Source organism: Mesocricetus auratus, unplaced genomic scaffold, assembly GCF_017639785.1.
Source record: "Mesocricetus auratus isolate SY011 unplaced genomic scaffold, BCM_Maur_2.0 Super-Scaffold_100006, whole genome shotgun sequence".
NCBI lineage: Eukaryota > Metazoa > Chordata > Mammalia > Rodentia > Cricetidae > Mesocricetus > Mesocricetus auratus.
The window spans coordinates 70,239,727-70,252,599 of record NW_024429190.1 but is presented as its reverse complement, the minus strand read 5'-3'; the positions used below and the strand labels follow the sequence as shown (position 1 = coordinate 70,252,599).

Here is a 12,873-nt window from a genome sequence, read left to right as displayed (position 1 = left end):
CCTCTGTGTTAGTGACATCCTGTCACTAACAGATACAGTCAGGCCTAACATCAATAGAGAATAAGAAATAAAACCTTTGGAATGCATGAACTTAACAACACCCAAGTTCCACCAATGAAAGTCTCAGAATTAGCCCTGATGCCACAGGAGAGCTAACACAGAGATTTCTCAGCTGAGCTGACATCACATTAATATTTCCAGCAATGTACTTGCCTTTTTTTTTTTTTTCAAGACAGGGTTTCTCAGTGGCCCTGGAGGCTGTCCTGGACCTAGCTCTCGTAAACCAAGCTGGTCTCAAACTCACAGAGATCAGCCTGCCTCTGCCTCCTCAATGCTGGGATTAAAGGCGTGGGTCACCAACTCCCGGCTCAAATATGTCTTAAAAGGAGAGGAAAAGGGTTGGCAGCTATGTGGATTGCGTCGTATACTGTATCCTGTGTGTATGTTCAGTCCTGGGTTCCATTCAGTACCAATAAAATGCTAAACAAAATACTAAAAATGAACCACCAGCTCCAGGGGGTTTGTCTCTTTTAATTGGGGTTTTTCTTTTCTTTTTGGATTTTTGTTTTGTTTTGCTTCAGTTTTTGTTGTTGTTGTTGTTGCTGCTTTGTTTTTGTTTTTTGGTTTTTTTTTTTTTTTTTGGTATTTAACCTATGGGTTCCAACATATTAAGCTAGAGGTCAATAGCCCTTTAATTTTATTGTAATTAATGACTTAATTAAAGATTTTTTGAGTCAGGGTTCCTCAGTGTAGCCCTGACTATCCTGGAAATACCTCTGTATACTAGACTGGCCTCAAAAACACAGAGACACCTGCCTCCACATTTGGAATGCTGAAATCAAAGTCATGTGCCACCACCTGCCTAATTTCTTTTTTATTCTTTAAATAAAAGAACCACTGGCACAAAACTTTCTGAGATGAGACTGGTCTTGAAATAACAGAGCCTCCCGTTTGGTAGGATTAAAGGTACATGTCAATCTGCCCAGGCAATTTACTCGTTCTGAGGTAGGGTCTTCCTCAGTGCTGAGGGAATATTGAGCAGCATGGAAAAAGATAGCGTCATGGGCACCATGACTTGAACAAATTTCATTCCCTCTCTGGGTGACACGGCTCTCACTTATTGGCTTCCAGGCCTGGATGCCTAATCCCCTGCTCTGGATGACAAAGTAACATTTGCTGTGGGTCAGTCTCTGCCTTGAAACCATCTGTAAATACAGTGAGTTTTGAGGCTCACTCAGGAGGAAATGAAGCAGAGGAAATGTTATTAGTTGAGGTCCAGCTTCTGCTACATGGTGAATTCTAGGGCAACCTGGGCCATATAAAGGCCCCATTTGGGAGAAAAAAAAATACAAGAAGGAAAGGAAAAAGGAAGGAAGGAAGGAAGGAAGGAAGGAAGGAAGGAAGGAAGGAAGGAAGGAAGGAAGGAAGGAAGGAAGGAAGGAAGGAAGGGAAGATCTGAGTGTTCGTGCACTTAGTGTCAATTCTTTCCTGCCTGAAGATCTGATCCAGACACATCCCAAATCCCAAAACCAGTTAAGCAGATGGAGCTCAACCATCCAATCAAATTGCAGCTCGTGATGGGGCGGGTTTCAAAGGGGAGGGGTTAGGGAGAAGGCCTGAAAAGCTTCAGAGGAGTCAGAGAAGGTACCGGGGTCGAGGAGCAGACAGCCTCTTCCTGTCCAACTGGAAGAAGAAACGCAATCGCCAGTGTCTGCCTGTGGTAAGTCACCCTCCTCCATCAGACACCACGTCTCACCCAGCCCAGCCACTCTCCACAGTAGACCCAATGGCACAGGGAGTTTGAATCTCTGTCTCCAAATGAGGAGTTCCGGGATGGTTTGGACTCCAAATGCAGCTTTGCCTTTATCTTAAATACTGTGAGGGTCTGAGAGAAGTCCCAAAAAGTCCCAATTCCTAAGGGCTGGGTGGGACAGGCATTGTGTTCTCTTTATTCAGTGCTGGGGATCGAGCCCCCAGAGACTCTTGCCTGTTAGGCCAGCACTCCAAAAGTTATTACAGGAAAATAAGAAATTCTGGAGGGTTAGAGGATTTTAAAGGAGGAATACCTTCTTAAAATTACTTAGGCTTCCTTTGTTGCTATTGACAGAGAAATGCTGTTTAATTGGAATTTACTTTGTGTTTGTTTACTATGAAGTCCTGGGAGGCCTGGAACTTGCTATGTGGAGCAGGCTAGGATTCATAGAAATCCTGCTTCTCTGCCACCAGTCCAGGGGAAATGCATGCTTGCATGGGTGACTGTGTTCCTGTGTGAGTCTATGTAGTATTAGTGTTAGAGAGAGAGTTTGTGTGTGTGTGTGTGTGTGTGTGTGTGTGTGTGTGTGTTTGGCTTCAGGTCTTCTCTCGTACTATAGCTGGTCTGGAAGTGCTTGTCCTCTGACTTCTCACCCACCACACTTGGGATGAGAGGCTGATTGGAGTTGTTTTCTTTCTTTTCTTTTCCTTTCTTTTTTTTCTTTATTTTATGTGCATTGGTGTTTTACCTGCATGTATGTTGGTGTCACATTTTGGAGTTACTATGTGGGTGCTGGGAGTTGAACCTGGATCTTCTGGAACAGCTGACAGTGCTCTTTACCACTAAGTCATCTCTCCAGCCCCAGGGTTTGTTTCCCTGTAACTTATTGAGTTTGAGACTTTTAATTGATATTTTCTAGAGATTGATTTGTGTTTCTATGAATTCACATTTCCTTGGATGTCTTACTTGGAAGTTTCCAGGATCCAACAACATGGATACCCAGACCCCACCCACACTGGAGGAGCTGGCAAGACAGGTGCTGCTGAAAAATGAGGCCTTGACCATCTCTGCTCTGGAGCAACTTCCCAAGATGATCTTCCTAGATCTGTTCCAGGAGGCCTTAAGACAGAGACTCCCTAACATTGTGAGGGCTATGATGGCAGCCTGGCCTTCTCTCTACATCCCTATGGGGGTCTTGAAGATCTCCACCAACTGGGAAGTATCTTCGGCTATGGACAAAGGACTGTGGGACCTGCTGACACAGAAAGATCACCCTGTGTAAGTAAGAACCATGTAGGGTCACATGGAGGATTCTGGGGCACAGGGTAGAGATATTGTATTGAGATAATGGGAGTCAGAGCGGGATCATAGGCCTTGGAAGCATCATCTTGTTGGACTGCAGCAGCCTTGACTGCCATTGATCTCTGATGGAGAAGGACAGTTGGGTGTGGGGTGGAAGAGAGAAGATGTGGGCACAGTGGGAGGAGCCTGACCCTGTCTCTCCCACAGGTAGGCACTAGTTGTACCAGGTCAAGAGTAGCAGAATGGAGAGAAGTGAGACAGAGGGCTACTGATGTAGTGTAGACAGAGCCATTGCCTCGGACCATGAGGTTGTTGGAGACTCAGCTGGGAAAACTACAATCCTTATGGGAGAAAGGGAGAGCTGACATTAGAGATGTGTGGAAAGGCTGTAGTGTCTGTGGAGTCTTCTCTCTTAGTGACCCTTCACCTGTTTTACTCACAGGAGGGGGAATCCTCTAATACTCGATTTTCGGGATGTAAGCCATGAGTTCTGGACTCTAAAGGTTAGAACAGAAGATGGGGCTGGCTCAGCAGAGACTGTGAGTGAGAAGCAGACAGTGAAGGCCCCTCCCAGATATGAGCTGAGACAGCGTGTGAAGTTGATAACTGACCTCTACTCCAGGTTCCAACAGGATCTAGAAGGAACAGACTTCTTGCCGGGGGTTCTGCACACAAAAGAGTCCCTACGGATGTGCTGTGTGAACATGAAGATTGTATACTTGTGTGACGGGTCCACAGAAAGGATATTCCGTGGAGATCATATAAATATTTTCCAAGGAATTAGGACACTGCATTGCATTGAGGTATTAGAACTCACCATAGATACAAGTTTCAGCAATATCTTACGATTTTATCGCTACTTCTCAAGCATGAAAAATCTTCACACACTTTCTCTAGTCTTGATGGACAAGAACACATCTGGGTTTTACATTTTTTCAGAGTTCAAGGGGCTTATCCACAGTCTTATATCTGAGTTCTCCAACTTCCGCAGTCTCCAGCATCTCTGTATGAATGGCATCTGTTTTCTCAGTGACCACTTGAGACACTTGCTCAGGTAAGGATGGAATGGACAGAGAGCTTTTTCTGCTACCAGAGAAAAACTGCATTTTATGTTAAAGAGTAGTAGACCTGGTACCTCCCAGTCCATGGAGAATGAATTTTTAAGGAGTCATTAGAATATCAAAGCATGGTATCTTTTTCTGTGTAAACTGAATCTAGGTCTCCCATGACCACTCATGAAGCAGAGGCATGAAGTTTGCATAATACATCACAAATGCAGTTGGATTGGTCAGATTTAGTGAGAATGCTGTACTTTCTCCCTTAGAATCCTGGCTAATCTAATGGGAAGTGAACAGAGAAAGAATGGTACCCAAGAGTAGAGGGTCAGAATACCTGCATAGCTCCCCAGGTGGTCTGTGCTCACAGTGTGTGAACAGGCACCACAATTTCCCATGTAGGAAAAGCTTTGAACAATGAGGGTCTGAGAGGATGGGAAATGGTGACAGTGGGATTGGCAGTCAGTGTTGGTGGAGACTGGGAATCCCCACACAGGTGGTGACAGGAAGAAGAGAGCAGTGACAACTGTCTGAAATGCTCTGGGGTCTTTCATGGGCTGGTCCTTGTGTGCCCTAGGGTATAACAGGTGCACAGGAATTCTGTGTCAGTGAGGAAAGTATGCCGCAGAGCTGTGCACTGAGCCATCCCACAGTGACAGAGAAAGGCAACTGTGGGTGTGGCTTGAGTGATCAGATTCCAGCAGGCAGCACCGTAGGTATTGACTTCCATCATGTGGTCCAACTATCCCAAGGACACCTGTCCCCTACTGCTGTGTGAAACCACTACATGCCCTCTCCAGCATCATTTGTCTGAACTAACCCCTTGGTCTCTGCCTAGGAGCCTGAAGAATCGCCTGGAAACCTTCTCTGTCACTCACTGCCAGCTGACTCGGGCAAACTTTTATCAGTTGTCACAATGTCAGCTCCTCTATCATCTAAAGCATCTGGACATGAGTGGAGTCCTACTGTCCAATTTCTGTATGATGCCTCTCAGGGTTCTCCTAGAGAGAGTGGCAGACACTCTTGAAACTCTGGAGTTAGAGGGGTGTGGGATAAAGGACTCTCAGCTCAGTTTCTTCCTCCCTGCCCTCAGCCAATGCTCCAAGCTCACCAAGGTCAACTTTTATACCAATGACTTCTCCATGAATGTCTTGAGTGACCTTCTCCACCACACAGCCAACTTGAGCAAGATGACCATGGAGCAGTACCCTGCCCCTCGGGAGTGCTATGAGCTGGGTGTGGTCTCCATAGAGAGATTTGTACAAGTTTGCCCTGTGCTCATGGATACACTCGGGGCGGTAAGGCAGCCCAAGAGCATCTCCTTTGCTACAGATGTGTGCAGTAGATGCTCTAAGCGCTGTGTGTATGAGCAGGAGACCAGGCTTTGCCCTTGCTTGCAGTAAAGAGGGGAGTGTTAGTTTTGACTCTGACCTTCTGGGGGTGGCTACATGGAAGGCTTTGTGTAGAGCTTTTAAACTAAAGTGAGCAGTGCAGACACATCTTCTATGAAGGAGGTGTTGGGGAGGTTTTTAAATCTAGGATGCTCAGTGTAGTGTGCAGATAAAAGATTGCAGTAGGAAAAAGCAATGCAGAGCAAATGGGTTGTGTTTCAACCCGTGCTATAATCTTTGCTTTCTCACTTAAAAAATATTTGACTGTAACTTGCTAGCCTTGAACTCTTATAAAAGTTACTTTTCATTGTTTTAGATATGTTTATGTGATGAGTAAGTACATGCCCACTAGTGCAGGTGCCAGAGGCATAGGATCTCTCAATCAGTTGCCTGACATGGTTGCTAACAGCCAAACATGGGTGCTCTGGAAGGAGAAGCAAGTGTTCTACAGTCCACAGGCATCTCTGTCTCTCTCAAGCAACTGACCTTGAACTCCTCTCTCTCGGCCTCCACCTCACCTCCACCACATTCATAGCTCTTTAAAAGCTAGGTGGTCACTGGTCAAACATTCTTCTACTCTCCTGAAGCCCTTCTTACTCCAGATAACGGTTCAATCGTGATCTCCATCTTTATTTTTTAAACTCACTTATCCCTTAATCATTCTTGTATTTGTGAACGTACACTTAGGGCCAAAAAACAATTTTGGATCATAGTCTTTTATGTTATTTTTGTGTTTATGATAATATAGATCGCCGGGCATTGGTGGTGCACACCTTTAATCCCAGCACTCGGGTGGCAGAGGCACGCGATCTCTGTGAGTTCAAGGCCAGCTTGGTCTATAGAGCGAGTTCCAGGACAGCCTCCAAAACAATACAGAGAAACACTGTCTCGAAAAACCAAAAAATAAAAATAAAAAATAATAATATAGATCGTTTGCTTCAATATACATCACTGTTGTTGGCTGAATTCTGTATAGCAATTAATTTTAAGATTTTGTATCAAGTACACTCTGGAAAGAAAGAAAAACATGAAAAGAAGTGATTGTTGTCGCAGTACTATTTGAGACATAATCTTAAACTTGACCCTTGCTAGGAAACAGGATCTGTCATAATTCACTTCAAAACATACTCATGCTGAATATCATAAGTTGCACATTGACCCCAAAACCGTATCATGTCCAAATGGTTTTATATTTTGCAGTCAGTGCTCACAGACCAAAATATTTATAGGAAGAAGTATACAGACAAGACTTATTCAGTTCATCTGCAGAGAGGGGAGGACACTGTAAGCAGGTTCTGCATGCCAGGCTCTCACATGGGTTCTAAGTCTTCATAGGCACAGAGTTTATGATGATGGAGTGACACAGCAGGGCCACAGAGATGAAGTTTACATAGAGGAGATATCATCCTCCTGCCTCGCTGGTTCATCTCTAGGTACAGTTTCAATATGAGGCCCTGAACACGCAGATTCTGGTCACCAGTTTACAGGGGACAAACACTGATGTTCTTTCAACACATACTATGAAACACAGGTAACCTGGCCAAAGGTCAAGGAACTGAAGAAGAAAAGGTATCATTACATACAAGGCAAATGTTCTACCTCGTAGTCAAGCCCCAGAACGTTAGAAAATGTGAGGGTATATGGTTATTAGTGATGCTGCTTATATTTTAGAGCCATTGTTTCAACTTATAGAACAGATTGGTTTGAAACTCACTTGGAAGATTATTCTGCTCTCAATCTCCCAGCCATCCTCCTGTCTCAGTTAGGAACATAGCTCACCTGGTTGGGTGCTTGCCTATGCATTATGAATTCCCTGGGTTTGATCCCATGTCCCCAGCACCGCATGACAGCAGCTGTGGTTGTCCGTGCCTGTAATCCAACACAAAAGTGGAGGGGGAAGGGGGATGTGAAGTTCAAGGTCTTCCTCGGGTTTATAGTCAGAGGCCACCAGGGTAAGTGAGGCCCCGACTCAGAACAGCTAAGAGCTAAAGACACTGCAGGAACTCCAGTAGACCTTACTAAAGCAAGAACAGCGCTGAAACAGACGCAAAGACTGCAAGAGGACAGCAGCCTGTCCCGAAGTGGTTGCTGCTCTGCAGAGCTGGGCCCAGTCTAAGAGAGCAAAGAGGAAACCTGTATCTGAAAAATGTGAGTTCAAGTGGTCCCAGTTGCACAGGGAAACTTGCTATACTGCAGTCCTGGGGCGGAGCTTGGAGGTCATTATCTGGATGTTTGGTGACATAAGCACCATTGGTCTCGTGACATGGATAGTGGAAAGTGTCAGGTGTCCCTCTTTACAGGATGCAGGAGAGGCTTGCAAACTTCTGTGGTCTTGTGTGTCCAATAATATCTAATAACAACAAGGGCAGACTTTCTGATGCAGTTTTTATACCAGATCTCCATTTCCTTTTGGTTGAATTAGCCAATCTCCTACGTGGTAGTATTTGTGTGAAGTAACTGTCTAGGCTGGAGAGATGGTGTAGCAGGTCAGAGGACTTGCTGCTCTTGCCGAAAATCAGAATTTGGTTTCCAGAACCCATGACTGGCACCTCAAACCACCTGTAATTTCTAGCTCTGGAGGATCCTAAGGCCTCCACTGGCCACTGCCAGCAGCCCCGGCACACATACACTGCATATACTCACATAGACTCACATGTACATATACAGAAATAAAATATCAAAAAATCTAGCCATAAAAGGGAAGGTTTTAATGGGACAAAATTATAGGGAGCCTTAATTACCTCATTTCTATGCTCCCTACAATTCCTCCCTTCCCTTCCACATCAGTTTCAAGTTTGTGATCTTTCTGTAATTACTATTTATTTATATGCAAATAATATATAAATTCAATATTGAATCCATCTACTGTTGGATGTACACTTTCAGGGTTTTTTTCTTGGGTGACCATGAGGGTTCTCAGCTCTAGGGAAGATAAATCATACCTCTCAGCAGTTTTTTAAAATATATTTTATTCATTCATTTAATTGTTTATTTTACTGTCCTTCCCCCATTCCTCTCCCCCCAGTCCTTTCCTCATCTCCTCTGTGCCTGTCCCCACCCCTCCATCTTCTCCATCCCTGTTGAAAGGAAGGCAGGCCTTCCATAGAAATCCACCAGACATGGCATACCAAGTTGAAGGCTCGCTGAGGCAACCCTGTGTGAGGATGAGTGTGCAAAAGCCAGCACGAGTCAGGCAGCCCCTACTCCCGCTGTTGGGAGTCCCACAGGAAGAGCAAGCTACACGACTGTCACGTATATGCAGAGGGCCTTGATTAGCCGCATGCAGGCTCCCTGGTTGTGGGTTCAGTCTCTGGGAGCCCCTGTGGACCCAGGTTAGTTGTTGTGGGTTTTCTTGTGATGTTCTTGACCCCTCTGGCTCCTACAATTCTACCTCTTCCTGTGTTCTTCAGGATTCCCTGAGGTCTGCCTAATTTTTGATTGTGGGTCCCCATAAATGTTTCCATTAGTTACTGGTTGAAGCTTCTGTTAACTGTTGGGCTAGGCATCAATTTATGAATATAACAATATCATTAGGAAGCATTACAATGATAGTATTGCCAGAAGTGTTTGTTTCTTTCCTAGGTCTCTGTCTAGGTCCTGGCCTTCCGGGCAATGTCAGGGATGGGCTCTCTCTTATGGCCAGGGTTTCAAGCTGACCAGTCATTGGTCAGTCATTCCCACCAGTTCTGTGTCTCTTATACTCCAGCACATCTTATGGGCAGGACAAATTGTAAGCTGACTGTGGCTGGGTTGGTATTCTAATCCCTCCTCTGGAAGTCTTATCCAGTTATAGAGATGGTCATTTGACATCCCATATCCCCAATGGCTCTCTTCTGTCAGGATACCAGGGTGGTCTAAGAGCTCAGACATAAGCTCAGCTTCCAGCAGGTTTTAATCACCTATAACCCTCTATTTGGAGGAGGGGTGGAGTCCTTAGTGCTGTTCATCAGCTTTTTGTACACAGTGTAGTAACAGAGCAGGGTACAGACTGATCTCCACAATGTCCAAGTTAAAAGAGCTGTAAGGAAACAGTTATGGTGGCATATACTGAGAATCCCAGCTCTTGGGGCTGTAGGCATGAATATCTAGATTTGATGATTATCATCTACTAGCAAGTTTATGTCCAGCTCGGGCTACTTAGTGAGTTTAGGCCAAACTGGAACGAACAGTGGGACACTGTCCCAAAACAAGTCATAAAAATTAAAGATTGTGCCAAGGAAATAAGAAGATAGTTTGGTTCCAAACTGGTGCACAGGGCCCTCACTCTAGCTACTCTGACTGCCTAAACATGGAAATTAAAGGTCAATCTGCCCAGTCCGTTTAGTGACAAGTGAAAAGTAAACACAGGGCATGCACATTTCTTGTTACTTTTTAGAGTCTTTGCCCAAGAAGGAAACTCGGCTGGGTGTGGTGGCTCACACCTTAAATTCCAGCACTGAGAAAGCAGAGGTAGTTGGATCTCTGTCACACCTTAAATTCCAGCACTCAGGAGACTGGAGTAGGTAGATCACTGTCACACCTTAAATTCCAGTAGTCAGGAGGCAGAAGTTGGCAAATCTCTGTTAGTTCAAGCCAGCCTGGCCTACACAATGAATTCTAGGACAGCCAGGATTCACCGGAAAATCTTGTCTTAAAAATTAAAAAAACAAAAACAATAAAAATGAGAATAATTAGGAAGTGGGGAGAGATATAGGAAGACCCTCCTGTAGGCAAGTCTTTGGGGGCACTTTCTTGATTAGTGATTGATGTGGAAGGCCTCAGACTATTGTTGGTTGGGCAGTGGCCCACTTAGATGCTCCTGGGTTAGAGAAGAAAGCAAGACCTAAATGATTAGTTGTCTATCCATGAGTGGTGCCTCAGTTTCTGCTTTGGGCTCCTCATCTGACTTCCCTTCATGACAGACTGTAAGGTGTAAGGTGAATTAGACCTTTCTCTCCTCATGTAGGGTTTAGTCCAATTTTTATCATAGTAACAGAAAAATATACACAAAACAGTCTTTGGCATTCCCTGGGTCCAATTTTCAATACCACCAGAAACACATTGATTTGTGGAAGAAAGATTAAGGCTCTGCAATTGGGTTGTATTTGCACCCTTGTTTGTAACTTTTTGTGGATGAAATCAACAGACTTGTGCACTGTGGACAAATTTAACTTTTTTGCTGCATATGCCACGTAGTCAACTGAGTATACAGTGGAAAGAGGCTTGCAGTCTGTTCTGTGGCCAACTCCTCTTACCCACTGAATCTGGAAGACTTTTTTGAAGTTTACTTCATTTTGAAAATCTTATTTCTGAGTAAGCACAGGAACAGTAGTTTCCAGAATATCTTTGAGCCTCATAAAGAGACCTCTGGCTTTTTTTAAGTGGCTCACAACTGCCAAGGCATGAGTAAGAGCTTCACGTATCTAAGGATATCTCCCTAAAAGCAGGATGGGTAGTGTGTTCAGGACAGTCCTGGGGAAGCTTAGAAGCAATAGTCTTGGGAGACGGCATGAATGATTCATAAGAAAATTTCCACCAATCCCGTATCCCCAAATTGTACAAACAGGAAAGTCCCCCAAGTATGCAACAGGTGGAGATGAAAACCAAAGGTGGCACGGTGGCCATCATGTGACTCAGCTTTGCTGCATCTTTGTCAAGCAGCTGTGCTGGCTTTACGACTTTGCTGTCCCCATCAGATATGGCTGTGCCAGGATTAGGATTGTACAACTTCAATACGTTTTCCCCACAAAACTCTCATCAACAATTTCCAAGTCAGTAAATGAAGTTCAATGCTTCTTAAGATGTGATGCCATGAACGTCACACCATTAAAAATTATTTTCCATGTAATGAATTCTTTGGTACACACTCTTAGCTCTTGTAACCATCCCAATGAAAGGAGTTATAGCCCTACACAAATTTGTAACTACTATTGTTGAAAGGATGTCCAGCACTGCAACAGAATCCTATCAAATCAAGGAACTCTGGTCCAGAGAGCAAAAATCTTTTTTTTTTTTTTTTTGGCTTTAGGTTTTTGAAACAGGGTTTCTCTGTATTGCTTTGGAGCCAGTCCTGGCCCTGGCTCTGTAGACCAGGCTGGCCTTGAACTCACAGACATTTGCCTGCCTCTACCTTCTGAGTGCTGGGATTAAAGGCGTGTGCCATCAATGCCTGGTTAAGGGAAAAAACCTTATCCAAGGCCAGATTCAAATCATAGTTGATAACAGTGGTCATGAAATGTCTATCCCTGTCAGCTGCTGTGCTCTTGATTCAGTTAGTGAGGAAGAACGGACTCTCCCTCTGGTAGTATGGTTGATACATTTTCCAGAATATTGTTTCTACCAAGGCAGTAATTACCATCATTTTTTGTTCTATCACTCTCTCTATCTTTTTTTGTTTTGTTTTGTTTTTTTCGAGACAGGGTTTCTCTATATTGTTTTTGAAGGCTGTCCTGGAACTCACTCTGTAGACCAGGCTGGCCTCAAATTCAGAGATCCGCCTGCCTCTGCCTCTCGAGTGCTGGTATTAAAGACATGCACCACCAACACCCAGCTGTCACTCTCTTCATAAATACTGTCCTTAAGTGTCAGGTAAATGGATGGAACTAGAAAAGGCCCATTGTTGACTCTAATCAAAAAGACAGCCTGACTTTCTCTGTGTATCCTTCCTCCTCAGTTTCCTCCTGGGATTCTCAGCTTTCCTGTTGTCCTCTCTCACTGTTACAACTGTCCTAGAGTGTCCTCCTCATTGCTTAGATTCCTCACTGCATCTCCATGGTGAAAGGTCCCCTCTGTGTTGGTGACATCCTGCCACGGACAGATGCAGGCAGACCTGTATCTTTTCTTTTTGTATTTTTTGGGGGGGGATGGTGTTTAACTTATTAGTTCCATCATATTAAGTCAGAAGTCAATAGCCCTATAATTTTATTGTAATTAATTAATTTATGGGTTTTTGAGACAGGATTTCTCAGTGTAGGCCTGGCTGTCCTGGAACTACCACTGTATACCATACTCCCCTCAAACACACAGAGAGGCTTGCCTCCACCTCCCGAGTGCTAGGATTAAAGTCATGTGCCACCACACCCTGCCTAATTTCTTTATTATTATTATTATTTTAAATAAAAGAGCCACTGGCACAAAACTTTCTGAGATGAGACTGGTCTTAAAACAACAGATCTAAATACCTCTGCCTCCTGTTTGCTAGGATTAAATATACCTGTCAATCTGTCCGAGCAATTTACTCCTCCTGAGGTAGGGTCTTCCTCAGTGCTGAGAGAATATTGAGCAACATGGAAAAGGATAGCAACACAGGCACCATGACATGGACAAATTCCATTACCACTCTGGGTGACAGGGCTCTCACTTACACAGGCCTGGATGCCTAATCACCTGCTGT

The 12,873-nt window shown here is 44.4% G+C and overlaps 1 protein-coding gene across 1 annotated transcript; it reads left to right on the top strand.

The window, feature by feature from the left end:
- The first annotated feature begins 2,744 nt into the window (after positions 1-2,744).
- On the top strand, positions 2,745-5,513 carry LOC101830411 (PRAME family member 12-like). The gene is made up of 3 exons (XM_040747879.1): positions 2,745-3,031; positions 3,498-4,109; positions 4,949-5,513. Exons 1-3 carry the CDS (start codon positions 2,745-2,747, stop codon positions 5,511-5,513), a joined length of 1,464 nt encoding a protein of 487 aa, XP_040603813.1.
- Positions 5,514-12,873: the final 7,360 nt, after the last annotated feature.

What these genes read in the sequence shown, in the direction of transcription:
- LOC101830411 (XM_040747879.1), top strand. Translation starts at nt 2,745, where the DNA reads ATGGATACCCAGACCCCACCCACACTGGAGGAGCTGGCAAGACAGGTG. An exon ending in ACACAGAAAGATCACCCTGT is followed by an intron (nt 3,032 to 3,497) that starts GTAAGTAAGAAC and finishes TTTTACTCACAG; the next exon opens with GAGGGGGAATCCTCTAATAC. An exon ending in CACTTGAGACACTTGCTCAG is followed by an intron (nt 4,110 to 4,948) that starts GTAAGGATGGAA and finishes GTCTCTGCCTAG; the next exon opens with GAGCCTGAAGAATCGCCTGG.